The sequence below is a fragment of the Chenopodium quinoa genome, unplaced genomic scaffold, assembly GCF_001683475.1.
Source record: "Chenopodium quinoa cultivar QQ74 unplaced genomic scaffold, ASM168347v1, whole genome shotgun sequence".
In the NCBI taxonomy this organism is placed as follows: domain Eukaryota; kingdom Viridiplantae; phylum Streptophyta; class Magnoliopsida; order Caryophyllales; family Amaranthaceae; genus Chenopodium; species Chenopodium quinoa.
Window position 1 is genome coordinate 483,339 of NW_018742493.1, and position 14,516 is coordinate 497,854.

General features: G+C 35.3%; 1 protein-coding gene across 1 annotated transcript; it reads right to left on the bottom strand.

Annotated features, from left to right (window-relative positions):
- Positions 1–4,770: 4,770 nt before the first annotated feature.
- On the bottom strand, positions 4,771–6,878 carry LOC110719877 (transcription factor MYB26-like). The gene is made up of 3 exons (XM_021898858.1): positions 6,517–6,878; positions 6,183–6,312; positions 4,771–5,762 (listed from the first exon to the last, which is right to left on the bottom strand). Exons 1-3 carry the CDS (start codon positions 6,647–6,649, stop codon positions 4,907–4,909), a joined length of 1,119 nt encoding a protein of 372 aa, XP_021754550.1. The 5' UTR covers positions 6,650–6,878; the 3' UTR covers positions 4,771–4,906.
- Positions 6,879–14,516: the final 7,638 nt, after the last annotated feature.

Genomic DNA, 14,516 nt, shown 5'->3' on the forward strand with positions numbered 1-14,516 from the left:
CTGGCTTTATTTATTAGTGATATGAGATCTTTTTTCTCATTTTGATAATTGTTGCTCATCATTTAATCATTATTCATTAATGAGTTAAATTAACCTAAAATACCTTTGAGTGTACCATGCATCTTGGTGTATTTAAAAAAAATTCAATGGCAACTATATGTATATCATGGACAACAACATGATATGAGATGATATTTAACACAATACCTATTATTTGGCACATAAAAGATCTATCTTACTAACGTTTCATCATACCTAAGACTAACACATCATTATTTCATTATCTTCAATGAGACTATAACTATTGTTTAAGCGTTAGCTAGGGTTGGGAGAAGGAGAACATAGGTTAATTCCTTAATTTTGCAACAGTTGGACGCCTGAGTTTAACGAATAGTTCAACAACGCGCTAAATCACTGATGATAATATATAAGTGAATTTTGAATTAATATCAACTAAACACTTTCCCTGTCCGGCTGTCCCCCAAAATATTAAATAAATGTCTTTATTGATTGATTTTGAATTATTCTATTAAAATATGTCACACTATGTAACTGTTCTCTTTTAGTTTTTCATAAAGATTAATTATTAGTTTGATTAAAAGTCAATTGCTCCCAAAAGGAAGGATTAGATGTTCTGGATTAGCACTAATGATAAAAGGTTCTGATAATATTATCATAATTAACCAGCTTTTATAAAATAATAAGTTTAGATGATCAACATTCATACACGTACTAGTATCATATGTAATCCAACCCCGTCAATAAAGAAGGCAATCTTCTTGAAACAGTGGGAGGTATCACAATTGTATGTTTTTCCAAAAGTGATAATTTCGTCGTGATTTTTTAGATTTTTTTACGAATCAAGCAATTAATTTCATTGAACAATATAATTCCATAGCTAATAAATAAAGTATAACTAGTCTTTTGACCCGTACAATATACGGGCTTGTTATTAGTGGTTTTTTTTGTGCATGTTTGCTGTACTTATTATGGAGACTTGGTTATTTTTTGTTCGTGGGTTATCTTATGTGCCACAATGACATTAACGCCGTTTTTTTTTATTTATTTTTATTTTTTATTTAATTTTTTTTTTAAAAGTTTATTTTGGTTTTTTTTTTTTTTTAATTTAAAATTTAATATAATAACTTTTGTAAGTGGTATTCATTGGGTAGTTCATCAAATGTTAATTTGGAAGATAGATTTGCGAAAAACTTTAACTTGGTGGTAGTTGTTTACCTTTCTGGTTTATGTTTTTTCGCTTGTTGTTGCCTTTGTGGCGATATCGGGTTTGAATTCTTCTATTTGTCTTTTGTTGTTGTTGTTGTTTCCATCGGCTTCAATTTGTTTCACCTTTCGTTCCACATGATAAACTTTTATTACTGTTAGCTCTTATATGTATCCCTTTTTGTTGACTTTAACCTCAAGTGTACATTCTTTCCCAATGCTTTGTCGAAGTTCTTTTGATACCTTTTCCATTCCGTTTTCCTGATGATTCAGGTTAGTTTCTTGTAGACAATGTCATTTATTTTATTTTTTTGGTTTTTTTGATGTTGTTGGTGGTGTTACCTGTTCATGAATCTTTAGCATTGTTGTGATTGGTTTTCCAATAATTTTCTCCGCATCTTTGTCAAATATTCCTGCAGTAATTGATGCATCTGCGTCTTCAATTGTGACAATCAATCGGTACCTGTAATTAGCAAAACATGTAATTAATATGTTGTATTTACCGGGGTTTTCAATTTTATTTATTTGTTAGTCACCTGTGTGGAAGCTCTAGAGTAGCTTGGCATTTGCTACAATATTGTTGGTCATCAAGCTTTGACTTGCAATTAGCACACGAAATATATTTCCAGCCGCAGTCTTCATCAAGAATCTCTGTTATTTTTGCTACGCATGTGTATGAGTTTTTTTGTGTCCTGGTTTTGTCATGGTTGTTTTATTAGTTGATCTTGTTGAGTGTATTTTTTTTTTTTTTTTTTTTTTTTTTTTTTTTTTTTTTTTTTTTTTTTGAGTAATGTGTTTCATACCTGGTCTTATTCTTCCATACTTAATCTAGTTCAATTCCCTTTAACCCAAAAAAAAAAAAAAAAAAAAAAAAAATTTGCATGACAACCCTTCTTTCTCTAATGATAAAATCAAAATTATTGCCAAATATTACTATAACTAGATGAAGTCCGTGCTATGCATGGTTTATTTCTATTTTTTTTGCAACTTATATATTTTTCGTATGTTTGTGATAAAATTTGTTACTTTATTTATTCGTTGTACGTAGTATATTATATTCGCATTTAATATTTTTATTTTATTTATTTTAAAATAAATTGTGAATTTTTTCTCCTTCATTATATATTAAGATGAATTTCCTAATATCAAAAGATAATATTTTATATTTAATTAATTTAAACTTTAAAATCTCATTCCCAAATTTTACTTATGACATTTGAATTATTGAAGTCTAAAAGAAATTACATATCTCTTATTTAATTGGAATTAATGCCTATTTATAATAATAACAAATCATAAGATGAACCCAATTCATAATAAAGTTTATTATTAGATATGATAAATTTTGTTAACCCAGAAGTTAATCTCTAAGACGAATAAATTATATTTTTATAAAATATTTTATTATAATCACTTGTCATATTATTTTTATTATTATTTCTATCTAATTCATTTTTTTTAAATATCAGTTGAACGTTAATTTCATTATTTTTTTTAAGTTTAATAGTATTTTTTTTATATAAATACAAAATAAAATAAATTGTTTCTTTTCTCTTAGATAAAAAAAAGATAGTATTTTATTTTTATAATAAATTTAAAATTTTAATTTTAATCTTACGTGAGGTTTTAAATAACAATCCTACGTGTATACATAACGCTCTAAAAATAATAATCCTACATGACACTCTAATAATTTTTAAAAAAATCAAAATCCAAGGTGGCTCTCTAAAATCTTGGAAAAAAAAAATTCCATTTATATAATTGAACATGATTTTATTTTTTTTATCAGTATATTTTCATAAAATATTTTATTATAATCATGTCATATTTTTTTTTTATCAAATCCAATTTTTTTTTTAAATATCAATTGAACGTGAATTTCATTTTTTAAGTTTAATAGTATATTTTTTATATATATAAAATAAAATAAATTGTTTCTTTTCTTTTAGATAAAATTTCCAATTTAAAAAGATAGTATTTTATTATTATAATAAATTAAAATTTTTATTTTAATCTCACGTGCCGCTTTAAAATAACAATCCTACGTGGCATAATCTTATACGTAATGTGCTCTAAAATAACTAATCCTACATGGCGCTCTAATAATTATTTAAAATTCAAAATCCTAGGTGGCTCTCTAAAATCTTGGGAAAAAACTCCCGTATATAATATATATATATATATATATATATATAAATATATATATTCTACAATTAAAGTATATTAATGTTTTTTCTATCCATCATTGTAGATTGAAGCACATTCTTATAACCATTGTTATTAAAATTCCGATTTAAATCTTAGAATATTACGATTTTACGATTCATTTATGTCATACGATTTGATTTACGATTCTACCCGATTTTACATATTTATTTTAACTAGTGAAATCCATACAAGTTCAAAACATGCCTATATAGTTATTTATGAATATATATGGTCAATTATTGGTTGTTTGATGGTAAACAACTAGTTTATATTAATAATTTGGTTTCAAACTCTTAATATTAATATATTTAATTAAATTTTGATATGACATCTTGATTATGCATGTCGGTAGAATCTTATTTACGATTCAATTTTGAGAGCCCCTTCTGATTCAAAGTAGGATCCCGATTTTAATAACTTTGCTTATAACACTTCATACGTTCTTAAGTTCCTTGCCCATTACGTAGTCTTACAAAGTAGTATGTAACATACGATATTTGTACTCCCTCCGTCCCATAATATAGTTCCTGTTTTCCTATTTTAGAGATCCAAAATGTTGTTCCTGTTTCTATTTTTATATAGTATGTAAAGACCATTATACACTTACTTTTTTTAACCTTATTCATCGTACTTCCTAATTTACCCTTGAATTTTGCACATGCCATGTACTTTTTTCCACTTTCCCTCTCTAACTTTTGTCTATGATTGTACTTTTCACCTTTATTAATGTATTCATCCACTTTTTCCTCATATTTCTTAAATACCGTGAAAAAACACAAACAAGAATTATATTATAGGATGGAGGGAGTATAAAGATTAGACATTTAGAATATTGTTTGGTTTTCTAATTATCATCAAATGCATATAAAGAACACATACAAACATACCAATATGGCAATATGATACATCACCTACACTTATTTAATTTAAACCAAAAAATTGAACTATACACTGTACAAAAAATGAAAGAATTTACAGCTGTCTAAGGTAATATTTTGGCTCAAAGATCATAGAGTTGACTTATGAGAATCAAATATTATCTGTGAACAATTTTGTACTGTTGAGATTTTCTGGGGTACTGTACTTGATACACTAAGAGACATTTAAGTACCTAAAATAGAAATCTAATTTTGACAGAGAAATAACCGATTCATATTATTTAATTATACATATTAACATATTTATATTCTTATACTTGTATAGTATTCATGCATGTAGGTCCAATTTTCATTTTAATGGTAAACATGTGAACGCATATCCTATATTTCTTCCTTAAGACCCTGAACTAGAAACATTTAGGTTTCCTTCTGATGGAAAATTAATTGGAAAAAACCCAGCAAATATTGATTAATACTCATTATTGTATATATGAAGCTTATTTAAAAATGTTCATAATTATTATATATAGTCCAAATTTACATATATATAAAGGTACTAAGAAATAAATGTTATAAAAGCCTAAGTTTTACCATAATCAGGCATTCCAACAGCTAGGAGTGCTAGGGTTCAGAACAACTTGGCTGCCACCACATGGTAAGGCTGTTGGTGCTGCTAGCGACGGTGATGATGATGGTGGTCGTGGTGGCGATGATGAGGATGATGATGATGATGGTATCATGACATGATCATCCATATGAGCATAATTATTATAGTACTCAAATTGTGGCTTAGAAATGACATCTATAAGGGAACTATAATTGTTATGATGATGAGATGGTGAAGAGGATGAAATGGCTTCTAATTTTGGCATGGTTGGGACTACTCCGGCCATCATCATCGCCGTCGTTGTTGTAAGCTTCATCTTCATGATTGCCTCATCATCATCATCATCATAAGGTGGTGGTACATAAATTGATGATTGTGGACATGAGTAATCTAGCTCTTGGGTAACAATTTGGTGATGATTTTGATTAATACCAACTTCATTAATCAAATGTTGAAATCCTAATGATGATGATAATGTAGGATTGTCATAAGAAATAATGGGTGGAACTGAATAATGAGGGGTAGTTTGGGTAAGGATGAGATCATTATTGGGATAATCATATGTATTAGAAAGCAAATTAGGGCTAAGAGAAGGATAAAAGGTGGTAAATCCTACACCAATATCATGATTATTATTATTATTAACATGAGCTAATAAGCTATTTGAGGAATTTGTGGTAGGAAGATAATTAAGACAAAGATCATTAGTGATGGAGCCTATGGAGGTCGTAGCGGCCGTGGTGGTAGCAACTTGAGAGAAAAGCTTTTTTTTAATGCTTGAATTCCAAAAATTCTTCACTTCATTGTCTGTTCTTCCTGGTAAATACTTAGCTATTTGAGACCATCTGCACTCAAAAAAAAAAAAAAAAAAAAAAAAAAAAAAAAAAAAAAAAAAAAAAAGGAAAAATAATAGGTAGTGTAAATTTTTTTCGCATTCATATATGATCGATCATTATTATCTGTTAACAATCAAACATCATACTTAAAGATGACAAGATGTATATAAGTACCCCTCGAGTACCAAACTTAGTTATTAGAATTTTACTAATTCAAATTACAGTACACCATTATCAAGACTACGACTATCGATTTCTAACATTGTTCAAATTACACTGTTTTTTAATTAAATATATGGAAGCAATTCAAATTATACTATTAAGACAACTGTTTGTAAATGTGAACGGAAAAAGTATGTTACTTGTTTTCTAACGGTCAATCCAAAAAAAGGGGGGAAAAGAAGGAAGAAAAGGGGGAGAAAGAAGAACCTGTTGCCTAGAATTCTGTGGAGGTCAATGATGAGAGCAGCTTCTTGAGGAGAAAAACTCCCACGTTTCAAGTCAGGTCTCAAGTAATTTATCCATCTTAATCTGCAACTTTTTCCACATCTTTGTAAACCTAAAAAAAAAAAAAAAAAAAAAAAAAATTACACTCACATTATGTAACAAAAATTAGTTTATGAAAAATGCGAACCTAAATAAAATGAGTACGGATCATATATACAATATACATATATACGGATTTGGGGGCTAGTAGAGAGATTGTTTCCAAAAGACGCCAACTTAAAAAAGAGAGATCGAAAGAGGGAGAAGAATAAGTAACCAGCAAGCCTAGGGACAGAGCTCCAGCAGCCATGACCATAGGTGGTAATGTAGTTGATGAGCTTCTCATCTTCTTCGGGAGACCATAACCCTCTTTTCACCTTTTGCTTGTTGCAGCATGTGTGATGCCCCATTATTAATTCCTAATCAACCCTTAATTATCTAGCTTCTTCTCAAATTAATTAGGATCACTTTTCTTGTGCTAGCTCTATTACTATATTAGTACTTTCTTATTTATTACATAGAATATGTTTTGAAAGAAGAAATAGGAGAAGAAGGAAACAAATTAAGTTCTATTTTTATTTTTTTCAATGGAAGGCTTGGTTTAGAGAGAGCAGGGAATGGACGTTTTTTTATGTTGAAGTTTGGATATATAAAAGCTTTTTTGGGGGAGGAAGAAGTGATTTAAGGGTAAGGGACTAAGGGAGAAGTAAGTGTTACAACTAAGATTTACGTTTTTTGTTTTCATTCACATGAAATTTGTTCATATATATGAACATTATGGAATTCATACGAAGTATATAGTAAACTTAATTGAACTTAATAGAATTTATTTTAACTATGATTATGGTGGTCGACCTTTCTTATATTTATTGAAACAATTTTTTGTATGTAGTGAAAATGAGTAAATTAAAGCTTGATCTCTTTATCAAATAACACTTCCTAAATTTAAAAAGAAATAAAAATAGAATGTTTAATATTAATGGAAGATTTATCCATTCAAAAAAAAAAAAGGAAGATTTATAGGAAAAATTTAATTAAATAGAAACTCAATATATATAAAATTTAAATTTATAGGATTCTCTTTTTATTTGTTTCAGATGAAGTCATTTAAATGTACGTTCTTGGCTTGTATGTTGTAGTTAGTTTATTATATTATCAACCATAGAGAGGTCAAAATTAATTATCAAAGAAAAAAAGGGGGGGGGGGTTCGGGAGTGGGGTACTAGTTAATTAATTAGTAATTAAAGTTGGGTATGGGCCAAACTAAACCGGGCTGTACAACCTAATGTTACATACCAACGGGCCTCATACTCAAATGAGTCTTGTCTAAAACTAGTCAAGAAAAAATCATGTCTTTATGTAAAACTCATGCATACTAATCTTTCATATGAGGCTCATGTAGTCATGTACTATAACTTTGTTAGATTTTTTTAAAAATTGATTACATATGAGCGATTAGGATGCACAAGATTGGTTCAAATAATTGAATGAATACGGGTATTAATATAAAACGAATACGGAAAAATGTCAATTCCAAATTAATGGACACTAATAGTACTAAACTTCTGTATAAGACGGGGGGAATATTAAATATTTGGTCATAATTATAAAAACATATTGAGATGAATGAACCCTATTTACGCATGTCACACATACAGTGAAAGGAAGGGCCCATGTGGCTTTTGGAAGGGGCACAGTCCGCTAAATGGAATTGCTAGAAATTCAGTTTAAACTTTAAACTGCGGGTTCCTTATTATATTTTTGTCTTTATCTGAACGTGGGTAAAAATTAATAATCATCTTCTCATAGTGAGACTACTTAATTCTGCCGTTGATTTGTTTCATATATCAGAAACTCTAGAAGTTTTGATCATTAATAAAGTGTCATTTTATTGTTGGAAGTTCTTGATATAGAGTGTTGGAAGAAAACAAGAGAGAGACTCACAAATGAAAGGAAAAAAGTCTTACATTGATTGGAGGGAGAGGTTTTCCCTTGTTTATATCTTGTAGTGTCTTAACACTACTTAGTTGAGTGACTTGGAGGTGGGTGTTATACCATACATGAACACACATGCGCGCGCTGAGCCAAGTCAGGTCGGGCCTCGTGACTAGGGGAATGCGATGTGCGGGCGTGGGTCCCTCTTATTTTTTGGAGAAAGTTTATTTCTTTTTTGCTCACCTTGTTTTGGAATATTGTAATCAGTTACAATATTTTGTTTGACTGTTTCAGATTTTTCCTTTGATTGTGGAATATAACGGGCAGTCGTTTCCTTAATTTTGGCTAAACGTTGCTTAGGTTTCGGCCTTAATTATCTAGCCATTTCTTCTTTTTTTTCTTGTTGGTCGTTGCTCTCTGTTACTCTATATAAACCACCATTTGTTTCTTTGATTAACACACATAAATTCACAGTCTTCTCTCATCTCTAAAATAATCTAAACACGAGTTCTTATTCTTTTTGTTTTCGGGGCAAGTAATCTGAATTCCAGTCGGGTTTGTGAGTGCACATGAACTCTGGCGCCGTGCTTATTCTGGAGGGCGACCACTTCTTGTATACTGCACCGGGAGGTAGGCGGAATCGTCTTTTAGGTCAGTGGATCGCCACGACACGACTACTGTCAGTTTTGGTTCACGCATCAAGAGATGAGTAATTTCTGTTTTATTGCTTATAGTATAACATTTATATTACTACGTAATACGTAAAATGTGTTAATTTAAAATTCATAATAGGTTAGTTTAAAACATAGATTTTAATTTTTAAATATATATTCCACCTGATTACAATATTTGGCCTAGTGAAAATGGTGAAGAAAACTTCGATTTTTCGATGGAGGATCATGAGTTCATGACATTTTTTATGTTCAAGATATGAGTCTTATAAGAGCAAAGATCAAGGTTATCCATGTAAAAATTATTTTTCAAGAAAAGGTGTGGGTGCGAAAAGACTGAAGATAACTAGATTTGAGAAAATCCGGTCATGTCAAATTGGATAGTAAACACCCCTACTACTACTCCGTAATTCATCGTGAAGGATGATATATATGAGAATTAGAATTTCCTTTTGTGATTGATGGCAGTATGGTAGATAATAGTGTTGTTGGGCTCAAAATTTGGGTTCACTAGATTAGTGTCCGTGCGATACATGGTAGTAATAATCATTTTTCTATAATTAATTGTGATATAATATAAAAATGTGGAACTCATGTGGAATAAAAAAATGCAATGCATATAGAAAAATAAAATAATAACGTAAAAATTATTAAAACAACAATTGAGAATTTTTTTTTTATTTTTTATTTTTTATTATTGATTAATTGTGTTAAAAATATTTAAAAGTAGTATACATTATATTACATTAATGATACATATTATTCCCAATAAGACTTATTTATTAATATTTTTTAATAAACATGAAAATATTAATCAAACAATATAATAAAATCTATAGTAAAACTATTAGCACAACATACATTAAATATATAAATTACAAATAACATATCACCTTTATATCCAATAAAATAATTTCAATGGAAATAAATAGTACTCGGATCATTAAAGCTAAGGCAATTATAATCAACAATTAAGCAACACTTGTTTGATACCCAAGAGATGTCACTTGTCACTATGTCCGATATGTCTTTTACTATGCATCTTATTTATAATGTCGAATATAATAAATCTATCATCTCAAATCACATGTTTCAGCAAAAGACAATTTTTTTTTTTTTTTTGTATTTACTAAGATATAAATTTATTTAATTACGTAATAACAAAAAATTGATTCTTCTTCTTCTTCTACTACTTGAACGTCTTAATCCCATAAGTGGGGTCGGTTATATGAACCAATATGAGGATTTCCCAGAGGTCACCCATCATAGTACTTGATTAGGGGATTTTTATCCACCAATCACCGTCTGACAAGTGGACCAACCAGGTTCCGCCACGTGTCCTTCACGTAGGCCAATAGGATCCTGCCACGTGTCAATCACAGATACGTCCTCTACGGACCAATTGAGACACGCCACGTGTCCACCCATGCCAAATGGGAAAACCGGCCAACAAGGCCCAATCCTGTTTAGAGGCCCGGTCAGCCCTAGGTTTACCCTAAACCTAGAGAGTGGCACGCTTCTCAAGACTATAAATACTTAATTAATCCTCATTAAAGGGGATCAAGCAATTAATCTGACCTAGAGAAGTCTAAACACATTGATCACTCCTTCCCTAGAGGAACCAGATCTTCCCCCTTTATTTTCCGCACTTATTACTCCTTAATCAAGTACTAACTTGACCGTTGGAGGCGGAGCTCCCAGGAGTCTCCGTTATTTTGCAGGTACAGGCGTCCGGTTCCAGTCTCGGAATTGTAACTCTCCCGCAGGACATCAGAAAACCCCGAAACATTTGGCGCCGTCTGTGGGGATCGTACTTCAGAGATGGCATCCAAGTCTGTACCGACTCCTGAAGAGAGGCGTCCCCTAAACGACCCTCAAGTTCAGTCGGACCATGATACCGAAAGTGAATTTGAAGTTGAAACTCATACAGCTCCAGACGGGACCCTAAGGGCCCGACGTACCCGTCATACCGAAAGGAGGGAACGGGTGCATCTTCAAACAGGAAGCGAGCCAGCAGGCGCACCGCCTGCTCGGCAACAGCCGACTGATGGGTCTGCTCCCATCACAAGGAACGAACTCATGACCTTCATGAGGGACTTCAAGGGAGAGATTCAAGAGTTGATCAACAAGAAGCCGCCTGCTTCAGTCAAGGAGCAGTCGGCCAAGAAACCCTCCACTTCACTGAAGAGGAAGCTAGTTCAAGGGCGAGAGGCGACTCCTCATCCTAAATCTAGGAAGCGGGAGCCACCTGCCCTTGATTTCACAAAATTCCGTTATCCTACAGGAAATAGGAAACCGGTTCGTCATATTCAGGCGGATGGGTCAAAGCAAACATTCACAGATGCTCGGCTACTGCTAGAGCAGAAGAAGAGTGACCGATTGTCAGAGTCGGCTTCTACTTCAGACTTTCAAGACAGTTTGCGAAATGCCTCGATGAGGCATACTCAGTCGTACCATGAGAGTCAGTCAGGCGGCACCTCCCGTCAGTCCGACTTTCATAGTGCCCAGGCGGTACCAAACTTACCATTTGTGCCGCAACAACAGTATTTTATGCAGCCACCTCCATTTGGTGGACCTACAGCAAAAAACGTCCAACCTATGGACTGGCAGCTACGGTTGCTTAGACTTGGTGAACAGCCGTCGGCCTTCTCCAAGGAAATTACTGAAGCCGCTCAGCCGGCCAAAGTGAAAAATGTACTAGTAGGCGCCTATGACGGCACTACTAACCCAGAAGACCATCTGATGGCATTCACCAACCTGATGTACCTTCAAGGGTTGGATGATCCCACTTGGTGCAAGTGTTTCCCAGCGACTCTCAAAGGAATCGCACAGCAATGGTTCGGCAACCTGCCGACTGGTTGGTAAATAGCTTCAGGACGCTTGCTTACTTATTTGCCTCCAACTTCGCCATGAACATCCCTGCGAAGAAAACGACCCTTGATTTGGGAACAATTCGGCAGGGCGAGAAGGAGGGGCTTCGTTCTTACATCAGGCGGTTTAACCTGATGAGAATACAGATTCAAGGGTTACCGGATGAGGTAGCTTATACCGACTTTTTTAGAGGTCTCAAAGACGGGTCTACCTTCAAATTTGATTTGGTTCGAAAAAGGGTGGCGACTCTTCAAGAGGCCTTGATTGAAGCAGAAGCCTATATACAGGCGACTGATCTGTGTACGATAAAACAGTCGGACGGGAAAAGGTTCGACAAAAGAGAAGGACGACAGAAACAGTCGTCAAACAAAGATGAGAAAAGAAAAGAGGTCTGGGCGGCTGATTCCTCTAAACAGCCGGCCCTGAAAAAGAAAAAAGAATTCAAACCATACTCCCCAAAGTATGCGTTTAACAAGGATAACCAGTTTATCCTAAAAGAAATCGAGGGACGGATCTCAATTGAGAAGCCGGTCCCCATGAAGGGTTCTGCAAACAACCGGAACCAAGATAAAATCTGTGCTTATCATGATGACGTTGGTCATCACACCAATGACTGCATCAGTCTCATGCGATACCTAGACCGCCTGGCTGAGCAAGGTGATCTTGACACTTATGTCAAGAAATCTACGGGGAACACTTCCTCAAAAAAGTTGTCGGCCAAAAAGAATCAACAGGCCGACAGCTCCGATACAGATGATGCAGTCGTCTACACCATTGCAGGCGGCTTCTCAGGAGGCGGCCCCACTATTAGGGGCAACAAAGATAATATAAGGCGGTTAGATGTAAATTCCGTTCACCAAGAACGGCCGTCCAAATATACATTTCCTGAGATTGTCATCACTGAAGAGGATCTAGGAGGGGTAAGGGGGCCGCATGACGACCCTCTCGTTATTGAATGTAAAGTGGCCAACCAGAGAGTTGGCCGAATCCTCATAGATACCGGGAGCTCCTCAGATCTCATCAGCAGCAAATGTCTGTCGAAACTGAAATATCAGACTGACTGCATACATCCGGCCTCCCACCCTTTAATAGGGTTTGGAGGAGGAGTCGTCCACCCACTGGGACGAGTAGATTTACCCATTCGCCTGGGCGAAAAAGGGGAAGGACGACACATGGTAGTCCGGTTCCTAGTAGTAGAGGAACTCTCGGCCTACAACATGATTCTGGGTCGACCAACCCTGAATAATTCCAAGGCTGTTATAATCCCGTCTCTTATGTTGCTCAAGTTTGAGAGGGATAATGGAACAGTCGGCTCCCTAAGGGGAGATCAGAGGATGGCCCGAGAGTGCTATCTCTCGGATGTCAAGCCCACTGTTATGGCCACTGGGTCAAGTGGAGAAAAAACAGACCTTGACAATGTCAAGGAGAGTGCGCCTGTTCAAGAAGCAGGCGGCAAAAAGAGAAAGGCGTCCCAGACAGAGTCCGCAAGAAAAGCGAGAAAATAGCAATCATTGGCAGAGGAGCGGCCGGATGAGTTCCGCCCTCAGCCGGCTGGTGAGCATGCGGACCTGATCTTAGACGACTCACGTCCTGACCGAACAGTCAAAGTTGGGACGACTGCTCTGAGAAACCTTGGTGACGACTTTCACAACCTATTGAAAGAATACAAGGACCTCTTTGCATTTGAAGTCCATGAAATGCCAGGCATTAGTCCTGATCTGGCGGTACATAAACTCGCTGTGGATCCGAAAAAGAAGCCGGTACGGCAAAAGAAGCGGAACCATGGCGAAGAAAGAAGTCAGGCGGCAGCCGCCGAAGTTAAAAAATTACTTGATGCAGGGTTCATTCGGCAATGTTACTTCCCAGACTGGGTTGCAAATGTGGTGCTTGTTAAAAAGCCGAATGGCACCTGGCGAATGTGTGTAGACTACACAGACTTAAACAAGGCGTGCCCCAAAGACAGTTACCCTCTGCCTAAAATTGATAACCTGGTCGACTCAACAGCCGGCCATGCCTTGATGAGTTTCATGGACGCCTATTCTGGTTTCCATCAAATTCCCTTATGGAAGAAAGATCAGGAGAAGACGACCTTCGTCACTGATCAGGGGTTATACTGTTACACGGTCATGCCGTTTGGTCTTAAGAATGCCCCGACTACCTTCCAACGAATGATAAACACAGTGTTCTTTGATCAGATTGGGAGAAACGTCGAGGCATATATTGATGATATGATTGTCAAGACTAAACTTCAGAAAGATCATCTGTCGGACCTCCGAGAAACTTTCGCCACACTCAGGCGGCACCATGTCATGCTCAATCCCAAGAAATGTGTATTTGGAGTTGAGTCTGGGAAATTTCTCGGATTCCTTATCAATCAGAGAGGAATAGAAGCGAACCCTGAGAAGGTGCAGGCGGTCATTGACATGCAGTCGCCTCGTACCATTCGAGAGGTTCAGAAGTTAACAGGTTGTCTGGCGGCCTTGGGAAGATTTCTAAGCCGATCAGGCGACAAATGCCTATACTTTTTCCAGGCAATTAAGAAAAATGCCTAAGGTTTGAATGGGGGCCGGATGCTGAGGCCGCCTTCCAGAAATTAAAAGTTCACTTGCATTCCTTGCCGATAAACCTGGGCACGGGCCGGGTTGGCCCGCGTGCCGCCCGGCACGGCCCGCCGTTCGGAGCAGCCCGGCACGGCCCGAAGTCAAGCACGGCACGGCACGAAGTTCGACTTCCGTGCCACGGGCCGTGCCACGGACACGGTGGAGAATTCCCAGGCACGGCCCGGCACGAGCACGGGCAA

What these genes read in the sequence shown, in the direction of transcription:
- LOC110719877 (XM_021898858.1), bottom strand. Translation starts at nt 6,649, where the DNA reads ATGGGGCATCACACATGCTGCAACAAGCAAAAGGTGAAAAGAGGGTTA. An exon ending in CTCTGTCCCTAGGCTTGCTG is followed by an intron (nt 6,313 to 6,516) that starts GTTACTTATTCT and finishes TTTTTTTTTTAG; the next exon opens with GTTTACAAAGATGTGGAAAA. An exon ending in CACAGAATTCTAGGCAACAG is followed by an intron (nt 5,763 to 6,182) that starts GTTCTTCTTTCT and finishes TTTTGAGTGCAG; the next exon opens with ATGGTCTCAAATAGCTAAGT.